This window comes from Gnatocerus cornutus, chromosome 6 (assembly GCF_029298725.1).
Source record: "Gnatocerus cornutus isolate USDA-ARS CGAHR chromosome 6, icGnaCorn1.1, whole genome shotgun sequence".
In the NCBI taxonomy this organism is placed as follows: Eukaryota; Metazoa; Arthropoda; class Insecta; order Coleoptera; family Tenebrionidae; genus Gnatocerus; species Gnatocerus cornutus.
In genome coordinates this window covers 14,304,611-14,317,766 of record NC_142238.1, presented here as the reverse complement: position 1 = coordinate 14,317,766, position 13,156 = coordinate 14,304,611, and the positions used below count along the sequence as shown (strand labels likewise).

Here is a 13,156-nt window from a genome sequence, read left to right as displayed (position 1 = left end):
ACAAAAAATATTATTCTGCAATCAATCGAATTTGACGTCAAAGTCTTAAACTAAAAATTTAATCCGCGTTTCTGTAATCGGGTCTTAATGGATCTTTTTCCATAAAATAATAAAGAAATCGATTTCTGCATTGCATTTTTGTTTGGCGGCGATGCCAGCCCACCTCATCGAAAACATGGCGTAATTTAAATATGGAATGTAACACCTATCTCCGGAATAATCCTTACATAAACGTACTAATACCCGAAGTGTCAACCCATAATACGGTAAACGGTAAACAGTAGTCAGGATTGGTAGAGAGAAGATCTGCGCGGGCACGTTTCCTTTCAAGCTCCCCTCTCTATAACGGCTTTTATACCTATTCGCTGTTTTGCTCTATTGTTGCAATAATAAATGATTTCTGTACGCCAGGATAGTCTGAAATAACGCTTCTAAATGGGAGATATTTTCTCCTGAAAGCATTGCAAAGTGTTTTTAATACATTTTAGTAAATGGACTTTATTGTGTACCAACACTCGTGGAAGATCTTATACAAATCATAAAATGTCTCGTTTACAACCTGCGAACGTAAAAAAGACAAACTGTCCTGACTTTAATTATAATTAAAAGTTTTCTTCACTATTTTCCAACGCTAAAATGAAGGCTAAAAAACTACACGAGTTCGATTGTTGAACATTATTTGTGAATCTGTTGTGAGACGCTGAACAGCGCGCTGAAGAGCTTTTAGTGGTGATTTATCTGTTTGCGATTGGCTGTCATGTGCTGGTTGGAAACCTACATGGGTGGTTATACAGTTTTAAACAGGTGTTTCAGACAGGTCCATTCACACTCTTGTTATATCGTAACCGAGGTTAAAAGCAAGATTCCTGAAAATTATTCGATTAATTTAAGATTTTTACTACGTTCCATTTCTCTAATGCAATCGAAATGCAATTTACGAGAACGATTCATTAGAGGGGTGATAAAACCCATCAAGTAACGGGGAATCGCTTACATCAAACAATGTGAAGCAGATGTAAATTTATGGTGTAAAATGATATCAACCACTTAACTACATTTATCTCCCCCGTTTGCTGGATGCTGTTAACCAGGGAACATCAAATCACTAATACAATGGGCGTTAATGCGGCTATATCTCGATGGCATGAAAAACTCGGGGGTGAGTAGTGTGGGAGAATTATAATAGCTACGTGTGTATTAGTCCAGTGATTGCAAACAGGCTACTTTGGGGGTAAGCCGAACTGGCGGGTTTTCTTTTATAGGTAGTTATTGGAACGCCATTTGTTTCTAGAACAGCACACAATTTTTTATTTTCATTGATTTCTGTATAACGGAAACAATAATGAAGTTGCTATAATTAACAATAAAATAACTATTTCATTGGGTAGAATTTTATATGGATCTAACTGCAAAAAAATCACGCAAGTAAAATTCATTTGGAAAACTTTGGTCGGTGACTCAAAATTAGACTGTCGTGAAATAAAATGTTTGTTTTTTGCTACTGAAATCTGTAAAAACAACAATTTAGTGGATTTGTGCGTTTGATCGTAAAGCTCCAAAATTTTGAAAAATCATGTTGTTGAAATTAACGATTTAAAATAAAAGAGTATGTCACATTTCATACCAAATAATACGCACGGTACGTAAATAAATATTCGGATTTGATACCGAATTCAATCGTTATCTCATTGATAGTTCAGTAGAATCGAACATTAGACTAGTTTCCAGCAATTTTGTATACATTTGGATCTTTCTATTTAGTTTTCTTATATTATAACACATCAAAATTTGGCAATATCCCACGTGCAGCTGACATAAACAAGTATTCTTTAAGTTTCCACTGCAAGTAATTCGAAATTAGTTGTGACCAAATAACAAAACAAGCAAATTATAAAGGTTTTATTTTTGAAAAATCCAAAAAAATTTAAGTTTCTGGTTATTCTAAATTTAGTAAAGTTACTACTTTTCACATATAAAGTACTAAATTTAGAATTACGAAGCAAAAGCAATAAAAAACAATTAGAGAATATGATTGTGATTAAAATCAGTTAAAATCCATTGATTGGCTCGTATTGTTTTCATCAAATTTGTTTGTACAACAAGAAAACTTTTTCTTTATTGGCTAGATGTTCTGAGCTTTTGTTCATTGGTTAAATTTCTACATGTTAAGTTTTACAGAAAAATGAACAAATTTGTTCGTTGTTCATAACAAAAGAAAAAAGAAAAAATCAAACTCTCAATTTCCTGCTTAATTTTATTGGCTTTTGGTTATTAGATGGAACAGTTAACATTCAGCGCTCCTAAAATTCGCAAAGCAAAAATTCCCGAGCACGCCTTTCTGCATCTAACTTAGACTTATAACAACTTTTATTTTATGCCAAGTTTGCAATTTTGCAATTTTTTTTTAAACATTAAAGCAAAGCTAAACATTAGAAAACAAATAGATACGTTATACCTTAAAGTGGTATATTTTTAGATTGCAGTTTATTTCAAAATTAAATAAGTCAAACAAATTCTTTGCATAAATGAATATAAATATTTTTTAGGCGACTTAAACTGAAAATGAAATTTTTAGGCCTTAAAAGCGGCCTAAAAGTGAGTCTTTTCTGGCCGCAAACATTTTCGGCCGATCTATGGTGGCGCCATCTATCCATAGTTTTGCATATTACGTCAAGATACCGATATTACCCTCAATTTTATAATTATTTGGGTAAAATTAAATCGACAAACTGCTGTAAAGTGCAACAAAGACGTGTTGAATTATTGAAAATGAACATGTCTAGCAATGCTCCTGCAACTACATTAAAAAACACATTAAACCTAATTCATACAAATTGTGAAGCTACACGTGCTGAAACTGCAAATGTAAATAAAGAAAATATGAACTTTTCTAAAGGATTCATAAATATTTACAATTATTCAGTTGTTATAATTGATTAAATCAATAAATCATTAATAAAAATTAATTAACATGTAAATTTAATGATGTCGCCTAAAAAATCTTGTGTGTAACACGGCCAAAAAGTGCCATTTTGCCATTCTGCAAAAAGAACCACTTTTTGGCCTTGGTACACAAATAGCTATTATTCAAAATGCACTAATTAAGTTGTCTTTATCCAAAATGCACTAATAAAGTAATACTTTATTCACCTATTTTATACAAATAAAGTACTCTTTTATTCTCTAAAATAGTATATTAAAGACACCGAGTTTCATAAGGCAATTTTTTAGGCACGAATCGAAATTTATAAAACAAGCGGCAAAGCCGCGAGTTTTATAATGGATGAGTGCCTAAATGGCCTTATGAACGAGGTTTTTATATTATTTTTCCTAATTTGTTCTTGTAACAGAGCTATTTTCGCTATTTTTGCATTCGTCTTCTGTGCTATAATATCCATTTCGATACGGAATAGCTTTGTTTCTATAGCAACTTGGGAATGTTTAAAATACAAATTAGGAAAAGAAAATTATGCCACATTTCCATGACAACCATGCAAGCATAGCTTTCTAAACGCTAAAAAATTGCCACTGCTGTCATTTCTGTCAATTCTTTTAATGCTTTAATTGCAACCAACAGAGGCTTTAGATAAAATCTAGTATTATATTCGAGTGTAATTATTCACTCCAAAAATCGTATCTACGATCTCGAGAATAACTGATTTTTGTCGTGAATAATTTGCATCTTTACACTCTTATATAATAAATATCTATTATTCACTTATTTCAGACAAATAAAGTACTCTATTACTCTCTAGAGACCATGAAAAAAATTATGCTACATTTTCATGACAACAACGTGGATGTATAGCTTTTTAAATGGTAAAAATTTGTCACTGTTGGCACTTCTGTCAATTCTTTGAATGTCTTAATAGCAATAAACAGAGGCTTGGAAAAAATCTGGTATTATATTCGAGTGTAAGGGAAAATTATTCACTCCAAAAATTTTACTCTTTTGATCTATGATTTCGAGAATAACTGTTTTGTTGACGTGAATAATTTGCTTTCTTATACTCTTAGATAATAATAAATATCTATTTTTCAATTCTTATTAATAAAATATTTATGTACTAACTCTCATTAGTAAAACAATACTTTAATCAAAAGAATAAATAAACTGCTATTGACAACGAAATAAAAAAATAAAAAATTAAAATTTGCACTTCCATTGAAATTTTCGCTTCTTTGGCTTCTTTGTAAATAGTTATGCAAATTTTTCATTTTGCCGATTTAGAGTCTGAATGTGTTTTTGAAATGATAAATAACCAGGAAGAACGCAACTAAACGAAGCTGCGGTTGCAGTGTCAAAATTATTTCCAGAAAAATTAAAATTAGTTTAAGAAAAAGAGTAAAAACTCTATCAAAACAAAATTATACACAAATTATCTACACTGAAAAACATTATCTTGTGATAACGACTACACTACAATCAAAACTAAACTATTTGTTATATTAAAATTCGTTTTTATTTACTTATATGTACTATAAACAGCAATTATTAACACAAAATGTAATTGAAATTATTACTAATAACCATATATAATAATTATCTACATAAAATGCAAATAAACAATGCTTGGGCTTTGAATTTGCATATTTTGTAAGCTCTCTGTTGTCTGACATATCTAACATTTTGGTAGTAACATCAGTAACTTTCAAAAAGACGCAGTAATACCCGAGACCGGCAGTAGAAGACATTAGCTGCCACCTCTTTTACCAATCTTTTCGCCAAAATTGCTTTAAATAAAACATCTTTACTCTATGTTAAATCCTGGCAAAAATAGTCTAGAATAATTTTATTTTTTAATTCAAAGATCAATAGATTTTTAACAAGAAAATTTCTCGATAATTTCCAATGCAGATAAAAGACAATTCTAATCCATAAAATAATGTAGGTAATGCAACTTTGGACATTTATTTAATTACAAAAATAATTTCTAACTGCTAATCACAATTACATTACAATATTACATTAATTTTAAAGTGTTAAATAAGCAATGAAATTCTTATAATAGAGATTCTTGGCGAAAATAAAAACTTCTTGAAATGGCAGACGAATTTGTTATCAAATTGATTCAAAAATTTTTATTTGAGAAATCAAGAAGTGCCACTCATAAAATTAAGAAACCAGTTAGTAAGTAAATATGTACTTAATTTTTTTCTAAGTTTGCGGAAGAAGAAACCACAACTTTTTAAAATAATGTAACTTAATGAACGTAAATTTTTGATCGTGTCTATTTAAAAATGTATTGGACCTACAATGCCATGAATATGAAAAAAAAACGAACAGAAGCAATTTATTTTCTTTTTTTATGGACTATATTATGTCAAAAGAAGCGGCGATTTATGAGTGTTGGTAGCTCTATGTCTTAAGGCTTTTTGGTAATTTACCGTTGCTCAATTGGCTACAATGATAAATCAAAAATAAACTTATTATTCTTACTTATTATACTAGCTTATTATTATTAGTTACGAATATTATACGAAAAGTCATAAAAGTGTATTAACATAATGAATCCATAATGAAAAAACCAATAAAGCTGAATAACTCTAATGACCTCCAAGAAGCTAAAACAAGGTAGAGATTTGGTTGTTTTTCCTTTTAGTAAAATCGAATAAAAAAGTCTAAAATTTCCCGCAATATGTTACCGTCTCACATATTGAAATACGGCAAAGCTCTCCTCCAACAGCTATAACCCCAGCATTAAGGGAGTAAACGGTTGAGAACCACACGTAAAAGGAAGTATAAAGGTGCGAAGATGGATTTTAGGGCAAGTTGAAAACACGCGAAATACCAATCTGTAGCGGCGGCTGACGAGATGAGCAACACGGGGCGGGTATTTAGAGGGAGGGACAGGTACGAGGTGTTAGTTGATTCAGCAAAGGATCTAATGGACCAGCCTTACACGCCACGGTAGCTCAAACACCTAGTCCTCGTACTCATCTCGAATCCTTTACGTCTTATACTTGACGATGGATACCAATAATCGGTACGAAAGTGATGATGACGATCAGAATTTTCTCGATTCGGACTTTACTTCTGAAGAAGAACAGAGTGTTGATATTGTGTCGACGAGCCACGATGATGACAGGAACTGTGAGGACGAAAGGAAGGATGATAGGTCCTGTGAGGATAATACGGGAGCCAACAAGTTTTCCATTGATACCATTTTGGGACTGAATAGAAAGTGTAAGGATGACAAGTGCGATGATAAAGTTGTGCCCAAAGAGGTTAAGTTTGTTAAGCCAACACCGCTGCCGGCGGCTCCACGCACAGGTTAGCTCATTTTTTTATTAAAACATTATTAATTTTGACTAGTTTTGTTAGTGTAAAATTCTTTTATCAACACGGATTTTCAACGAGAAACATTCAAGTGCTTTAAATTAAATAGAAGAGTTAGTTTACGGAAAACAACTTGTGCTTAATTAGTTCGAAAAAATTTATACTTAAATCAAATTATCAATAATTAAATCATGTAAGTAAATATTATCATTGACTAAAGGGTTTACAAGATAGATTCAAAGGACCAAAAATCCTTTATTTTAAATAATATTGATTCTTTATTTTTGGTAATTAATTAAAAATAAAAACAATAATTTTATCTTGATTTATACATTATACATCTCACAATTTGCTTATAATGTTAAAAAAAATTATATAAATTTTTATTGCAATGAACCAGTATAACGTTGTAGAACGTTTACAAAACTGACACAATTGGCAAAAATTTGTAAACAATTTCTTAGAATTTTAAAATGTTTTGTGATATTGAAGAGTTTATTTGGAACTGATCTGGCATCATTTTTTTTAGAACTTCTTTTTGAGACATTTTTATTTTATTGTTTTTTGGGAACGTCGTTTCGTGTTTCAACCTTTAGACTGCTCTTTGCTAGCAATTTAATTTTTTTAATAAATGACACAAAAAAATTGCCTAATCATTAAAATTGATAGTTTTCAAAATAACGAGAGCAAAGTATTTTATTCTGATTGTCGCTTTTGATAATTCTGATTTATTTAGTCTCAAAATTTATTTCTGGCCATAATTTTTCTTTTCTTAACCTTAAGTGGAGTAAGAATTATGTTAAGAGTACTAAATTACAACACACGAAAAACCATAAAAAATAAATTGCGATTTATAATTAAATTATTATTTGTTACGATAAACAAGCGAAATATCTCAATTTTTAAAGGTCCAATTAAAGAAACGCAGATTAAACAACGGACTAGAAAATCTTGGATTAAATTTATTTCTGAATTATATTTTAATCCAATTGCAGAAACATGGGACTACGTTATCTAGGATAAAATGTTTTTGCTTGTAAACGAACTATGAAACTTACAAATAAATTTACATCTGATGAATTTCTTATACAGGGTGATGAAAAAAAGACGCCCATGAGTGGAAGTACCATGTCCTTTGCAGTTAAACCATCTCAGAAACCAAAGCAAAATTAATGTAAACCTATAACTTTTTAAAATATAGACTTTATTCAAAGGGCAAACTTGGCAATCCTGCTCAACCCTTTCTAATAAAATTTTACATTCGGCAGTCTGGGTAACTAAGCAACTAATACTGAAAGCTTTACAATGTTGCAACATTGAAAAATTTTCTACAAAGCCAAGAAATGGTACTTTTATAAGTTTAAGAAACTTGGTTTAAAGCACTTTTTGCTCATTTTTGGTTACAGAATATCATTAACTGTAAAAAATTTGACGTCGAACAATCAGATTTTTATAAAAACTCGATTTAGTTTGATCGTTTATAAAACAAAACTTACTTACAAAACTCTTATTAGTTAAAAAAGCACAAATCTTGTTTTAGTTTTCAATTTTGAGCTCAGGAAAAAATTAGCTGCACCATGATGGACGCATCACCCTGTATACAAAATCGGTTGCAAAAATGAACGGAAGAATATATCAAATTTTCGATTTTTAAACAACCCCAAATGCTTAAAAAAAATTGAATTTGAAAAAGCCATTCTTCTGATCAGTGGTTTCCACACAAAATTTGTACCAATTTTCAAATAAAAAATAAAGAAACATGAACACATTGACCACTTAAATCAGATTTCTGAAATTGCAGAATACGCGCACATCTAAAAATCATGTTTAGTTGAACAATTAACATTGTATTGCCATTATTTCAATATCCTTAAATCGACGAAACCTAAAATATTGTATAAGTAAAAACCTGTGGCATTATGCATATTTAGTCTCAAATTATATCGTATAATCCGGAATTAAGTCGTTTTAACAATCCGAATTTCGTTTAGTCTCTGCTAGAGTGTAAAACTTAATTTTAGCCACGGATTTCATTTAACTCAGAACTAAAAATTTGCTTTAATCATTGAACTCAAAATTTAATGTGCGTTTCTGCAAAGGGGCCTAACTATAACAAAAACGCAAACATTTTCTCAAAAACACACTTTGCATTAACACAACTCTCAGCTTTTTGCTTTACTTTTAAGAAACGACATATGTAGGTACTAAAATCTTATCACTGGATATGTTTAAAAAAATGAACGCTCTGTATTATGCAAGAATTTCTCAAATATGTGAGTTTTTATTAGTTGTGTTGGAGATAATATCAGAAGCAAAAAATTTTACGAATTCTTAAAAATCCACTCAACGAATAAGACGACATTTATTTTGACTGCATTTAGAAATGATGTTTGCAGAATTTGTCATCACATTGTTGGTCTCAAATCAGATGATTCTCAACGTTTATTTGAGACATCCAAAGAGGTGAAAATCAGAGAATGTCCAGACGAAGCCACTAAACATTTCCACTTTTTGAGAAATTTTTGGTTTAATTTTAAAAATGACAATTTAGCGTAGTAAGTCAGTGATTGTATCAATAGAACTCTTGTGTCTTCGCCCGACTTTCGATTTGGTAAACTGTGGTCACAATTCCAAATGGTCTGAATTTTTTTTTAAGAAATTTGGTAGTAACGACTGACGCAACAGAGGTGTGAGTGAACTGGTTGTTGTTTTATTGCAATAATTACTAAATAATATATTTTGCAATAATTACTAAAGGAAAATGATCGCTACACTCCTGACGGTGCACAGAGCTTCCAAATATTCCAATATATTAGAAGTACGGAGAAAATCATTTAACCATACTTCAATTTACAAATTTTAGAGCAAAACTTTGAGTTATATTTGCAATAACAACAGAACAAGCTTAAATGTTTACAAATTTTTATTTTCAATTCTTTACATCGACGGATAAATGTTTGCGGTTTTGCTCTTTCCTTTCTTGTCGATATTGTAGAGGTACACACACTAACTAACTGCCATTTTAAAATTAGTATTTTTCCTATGACACTATTTACTTTCTTTTTGTTTGTCGATTTTTGTTTTAATAGACTTAACAAACCGAAGATTTGTTTTCGACAATCACATGCCTAGCATCTTTGCAAATGATTTGAATACATACCATAAATTCGCACGTGTATTAGTTGGTAATATTACTGTCGAAATCTGTCACAACACTTATCACTTTTAGTTGTATCAATATTATTTGATCATTGTCATCACCTAATGTAACTGGGTCTGTTATAAGTATTGTTTTTAATGGAAAATTTTAGGTGTTTACCCATCTGTGGTGGATCTTCAGCAGTACGGCAGACCAGACCCTGCACCTCCTGATCCGGGGCTACTGGAGTTTTTGTCAAACACAAAAGTTTCCAGCTCGCAAGGATCAGAATCTTCGTATCTTCCTTATCATTTGCATCCAGGAACGAGTTCTTCTTTCATTTACACAAACTGGTTGAGTTCAACGGGGGATCACAAAAATTCTAGTCATATTTTTGGACTTCAAGGTAAGTTCTTTGTTTCAAATAATATTAAATACTTTTAAAGCTATTCGATTAATCATATAAAAGACGTAAATGGTCGTTCATTACTTCACAATAGAGATGAACAATAACATGAATGATCGAAAATGGGCAGATCGCGTGTAGGGTAATAATAAGATAGCGTAATAAGAATTGAACAATTTACAAATCACCTTATTCGTAAACTCATTAATTATAGTCGCTTTCAGGGTATTGATAACAATTACTTAGACAAGCAATTTGGATGAAAAACGAAAATCTTGGAAAGAAAATTGTGATAATTTTATCCTTTAACTTGTGGACAGGCACGTAAATCACGACTGCCTTGTCATTTTGTAATTGACTTCTCGGAAAACCGCCTGGTGTGAAAAAAAGAACTATCTTGAGCAGGCTTAAACAAACTATTAACTACTTTAACAAATAAAAATTTTTAAGAAGTCAAACAATGTGTTTTACATACCTACATGATCGTTTTAGAAGCAGGTGGTTATGGCTATAAAACAGTAAGCAAACAAGACTCCAAAATCAATAAAAGATTAAAAATTAACACGGACCCACCTCAGGTCAACTTTCCAATTTCCGAACCAAATATCCGTGCTAGTTTTCAATTCGAAAATGTCTGAAAGTGGCATTCTCTCGCTATTAGTGAATAATTTGTCGCGTATAAACGTATAATTGTTCAAATAGCCCCACATTAACATTAATTAGCAATATGGTTATAGTGTTTATGTTGCTTGAATCCTGATCGTAAGTGCTAATTGAAAACAAAGGGCACGTTTTAAATGTATTTGCTCAAATCATTACACCGCGACTAGCGGCTGCACAAAATCCAGAAAAAGTGGGAGAGATTATGTGCTTATGTGTGTTTGCTTAGGAGTTTGACACTGTCATGTCACATAACTTACAACCTGACAATTTGCCTGCTAAACACCTGTGTACTATTTCAAACACAACATTTAGAACCAACGATGGTACTACCGAATTTTAGCATATTTTCTTCAAAAATCCTCCCAGAGTGAAATCGACTCATGGAAATCATCAAGTACTAAATACATATTTATCAAAGTAAAAACGTAATTATTGTAGTGTGACATCAATAAGCAAACTTAAACAAGTGTTAATATTGCAAGTGACAATTGTGTTAGTAAATGCAAATCAGCTTCTTGTTTACATCTTTATTTCACGGCGATTTTGAAACCGCTCTCTAATTGGACGCTCTCCCATCTTTAGGCAAAAGTTCCTTTGTCCAACATGTTAACAGGACGAGGAAACTGACCATCTGTTTCTGAAAGAATTGGATTTTCGGCTCAGATCCAGATTACACCAGTTTGCTAAATGTGAAAATTTTTATTCTTGTTACAGCCAGAAAATTTAGACAATTTGGCCCGTGCACTTTTAGTTTTACAAAAAAAAAGTCCAAGTTTCACCGGTCTACTCGATTTAAATTTCAAAGCTTATTTGGAATTCCTTCTTATTTGGTCGTCAGGTAAAATGCAGATCAATCTAAATCTTTAAATCTTTCTCTCTTTGCAGATTTAAAATCTACGCAAGAACATGTAGTAGACTCATTTAGTTTATTTAATTACATACTTTGAATTTTTAAAACGTACTGAATCTTTAGAAAACCCATGGAATATTATAGATTTTTGGAGAATTCTGCCAAAAATTCCAGAAATTCTTTAAAAAATGTTTACGATCTTCCAGAATTTGCTGAAAAACCTTTTGCAATTTTCGAGTAATCTGTAGGATTCTGTAAGAAGCACTAAGTCTAGAATTGTCTACAATGCTAAAAATACGAAAACTACAAATTTTAATAAAAAATATTGTAAATTTTTGAGTCGCTCTCAAAATCAAAAATTCTAAAATATGTTCTCTTTGCTCAAAAATGCTGTACTTTGACAAAGTTGAAAAACAAGTAAGAGTAGTAACTCCTCTAAATTTCACAGTTCTCAGGCTAAAAGCACGGAAATTACAAATTTTAATAAAAAAATGTTGCAAATTTTTTAGTTGTCCTCAAAATAAAAAATTCTAAAATTTGTTCTCTTTGCTCAAAAATTCTGTACTTTGGCATAGTTGAAAAACAAGTGAAGAATAGTAACTCCTTCAAATTTGATAGTTTTAGATCTAAAAATAACAAAATTACAAATTTTTATTAAAAATATTACAAATTTTTGGCTCGCTCTTGAAATTAAAAATTGTAATTTTTTTTCTCTTTGCTCAAAAATTCTGTACTTTGGCACAGTTGAAAAACTGATTAAAAATAATAACTCCACCAAATTTCATAGTTCTAGATCTAAAAATCCGAAAATTACAGATTTTATTAATAAAGTTTCAAATTTCTGAATCGCCCCTAAACTGAAAAATTCTAAAATTTGTCGGTTTTGACCAAACATGCAGTACTTTAGCTCAGTTGAAAAACAAGTCAAGAGTAGTAACTTCTCCAACTTTCATAGTTCTAGAGCTAAAAGTACGAAAATTACAAATTTTAGTCAAAAAGTTGCAAATTTCTAAATCGCCCCCAACTGAAAAGTTCTAAAATTTGTCTGCTTTGCTCAAACATTCTGTACTTTGGCACAGTTAAAAAACAAGTGAAAAATAGTAACTCCTCCAAATTTCACAATTTTAGAGCTAAAAGTACGAAAACTACAAATTTTAATAAAAAATGTTGCAATTTGAAAGTTTATTTTAAAATAAAATGGCATAAAAAATCGTTATATTGGTATCAAAAGCCTTTACAACCAAAATTTAATTGTTCAGTTTTAAGATACAAACCTAACGAACTGAAAAAGACATAGAAAAGTTGAGTTCTTTTATAATCATTGTAGTTTTTTAGCCTCGTTATTCTTCGCTTCCTCTTATCTAACTTTTTTTTAGCGCCAAAGCCGACAAACCGCCGCTCCAGAAAACCGGGCTTGGACCGCAAACCTCGCCAGGCTTACAGCGCCAAGCAGCTTGAACGCCTCGAAAGCGAATTCAAAGTGGACAAATACCTCAGCGTCAGCAAAAGAATGGAACTTTCCAAAGCCCTAAATCTCACCGAAGTCCAAATCAAGACCTGGTTCCAAAACCGACGAACCAAATGGAAAAAACAGTTAACTACAAGACTAAAGATGGCGCAACGCCAGGGACTTTTCCCACCACACTATTTCGCGCCAGCTGCGCAACAGTATTCTGCACTTTTCACACCGTACTATTCTTCTTTAGGATGCGTGTTCGGCGTCCCGACGATAGAGGACTCTGCAGCGACGGAGGCGTCGCGACGGACGTCAACATTGACCAACACTTAAGTTATTGTTGTATATTTGTATTTATTAAA

At 31.4% G+C, this 13,156-nt stretch overlaps 1 protein-coding gene across 1 annotated transcript; it reads left to right on the top strand.

Moving 5' to 3' along the window:
- The first annotated feature begins 5,970 nt into the window (after nt 1-5,970).
- On the top strand, nt 5,971-13,127 carry LOC148173225 (homeobox protein vent1-like). The gene is made up of 3 exons (XM_088040241.1): nt 5,971-6,274; nt 9,592-9,825; nt 12,715-13,127. Exons 1-3 carry the CDS (start codon nt 5,971-5,973, stop codon nt 13,125-13,127), a joined length of 951 nt encoding a protein of 316 aa, XP_087896367.1.
- Nucleotides 13,128-13,156: the final 29 nt, after the last annotated feature.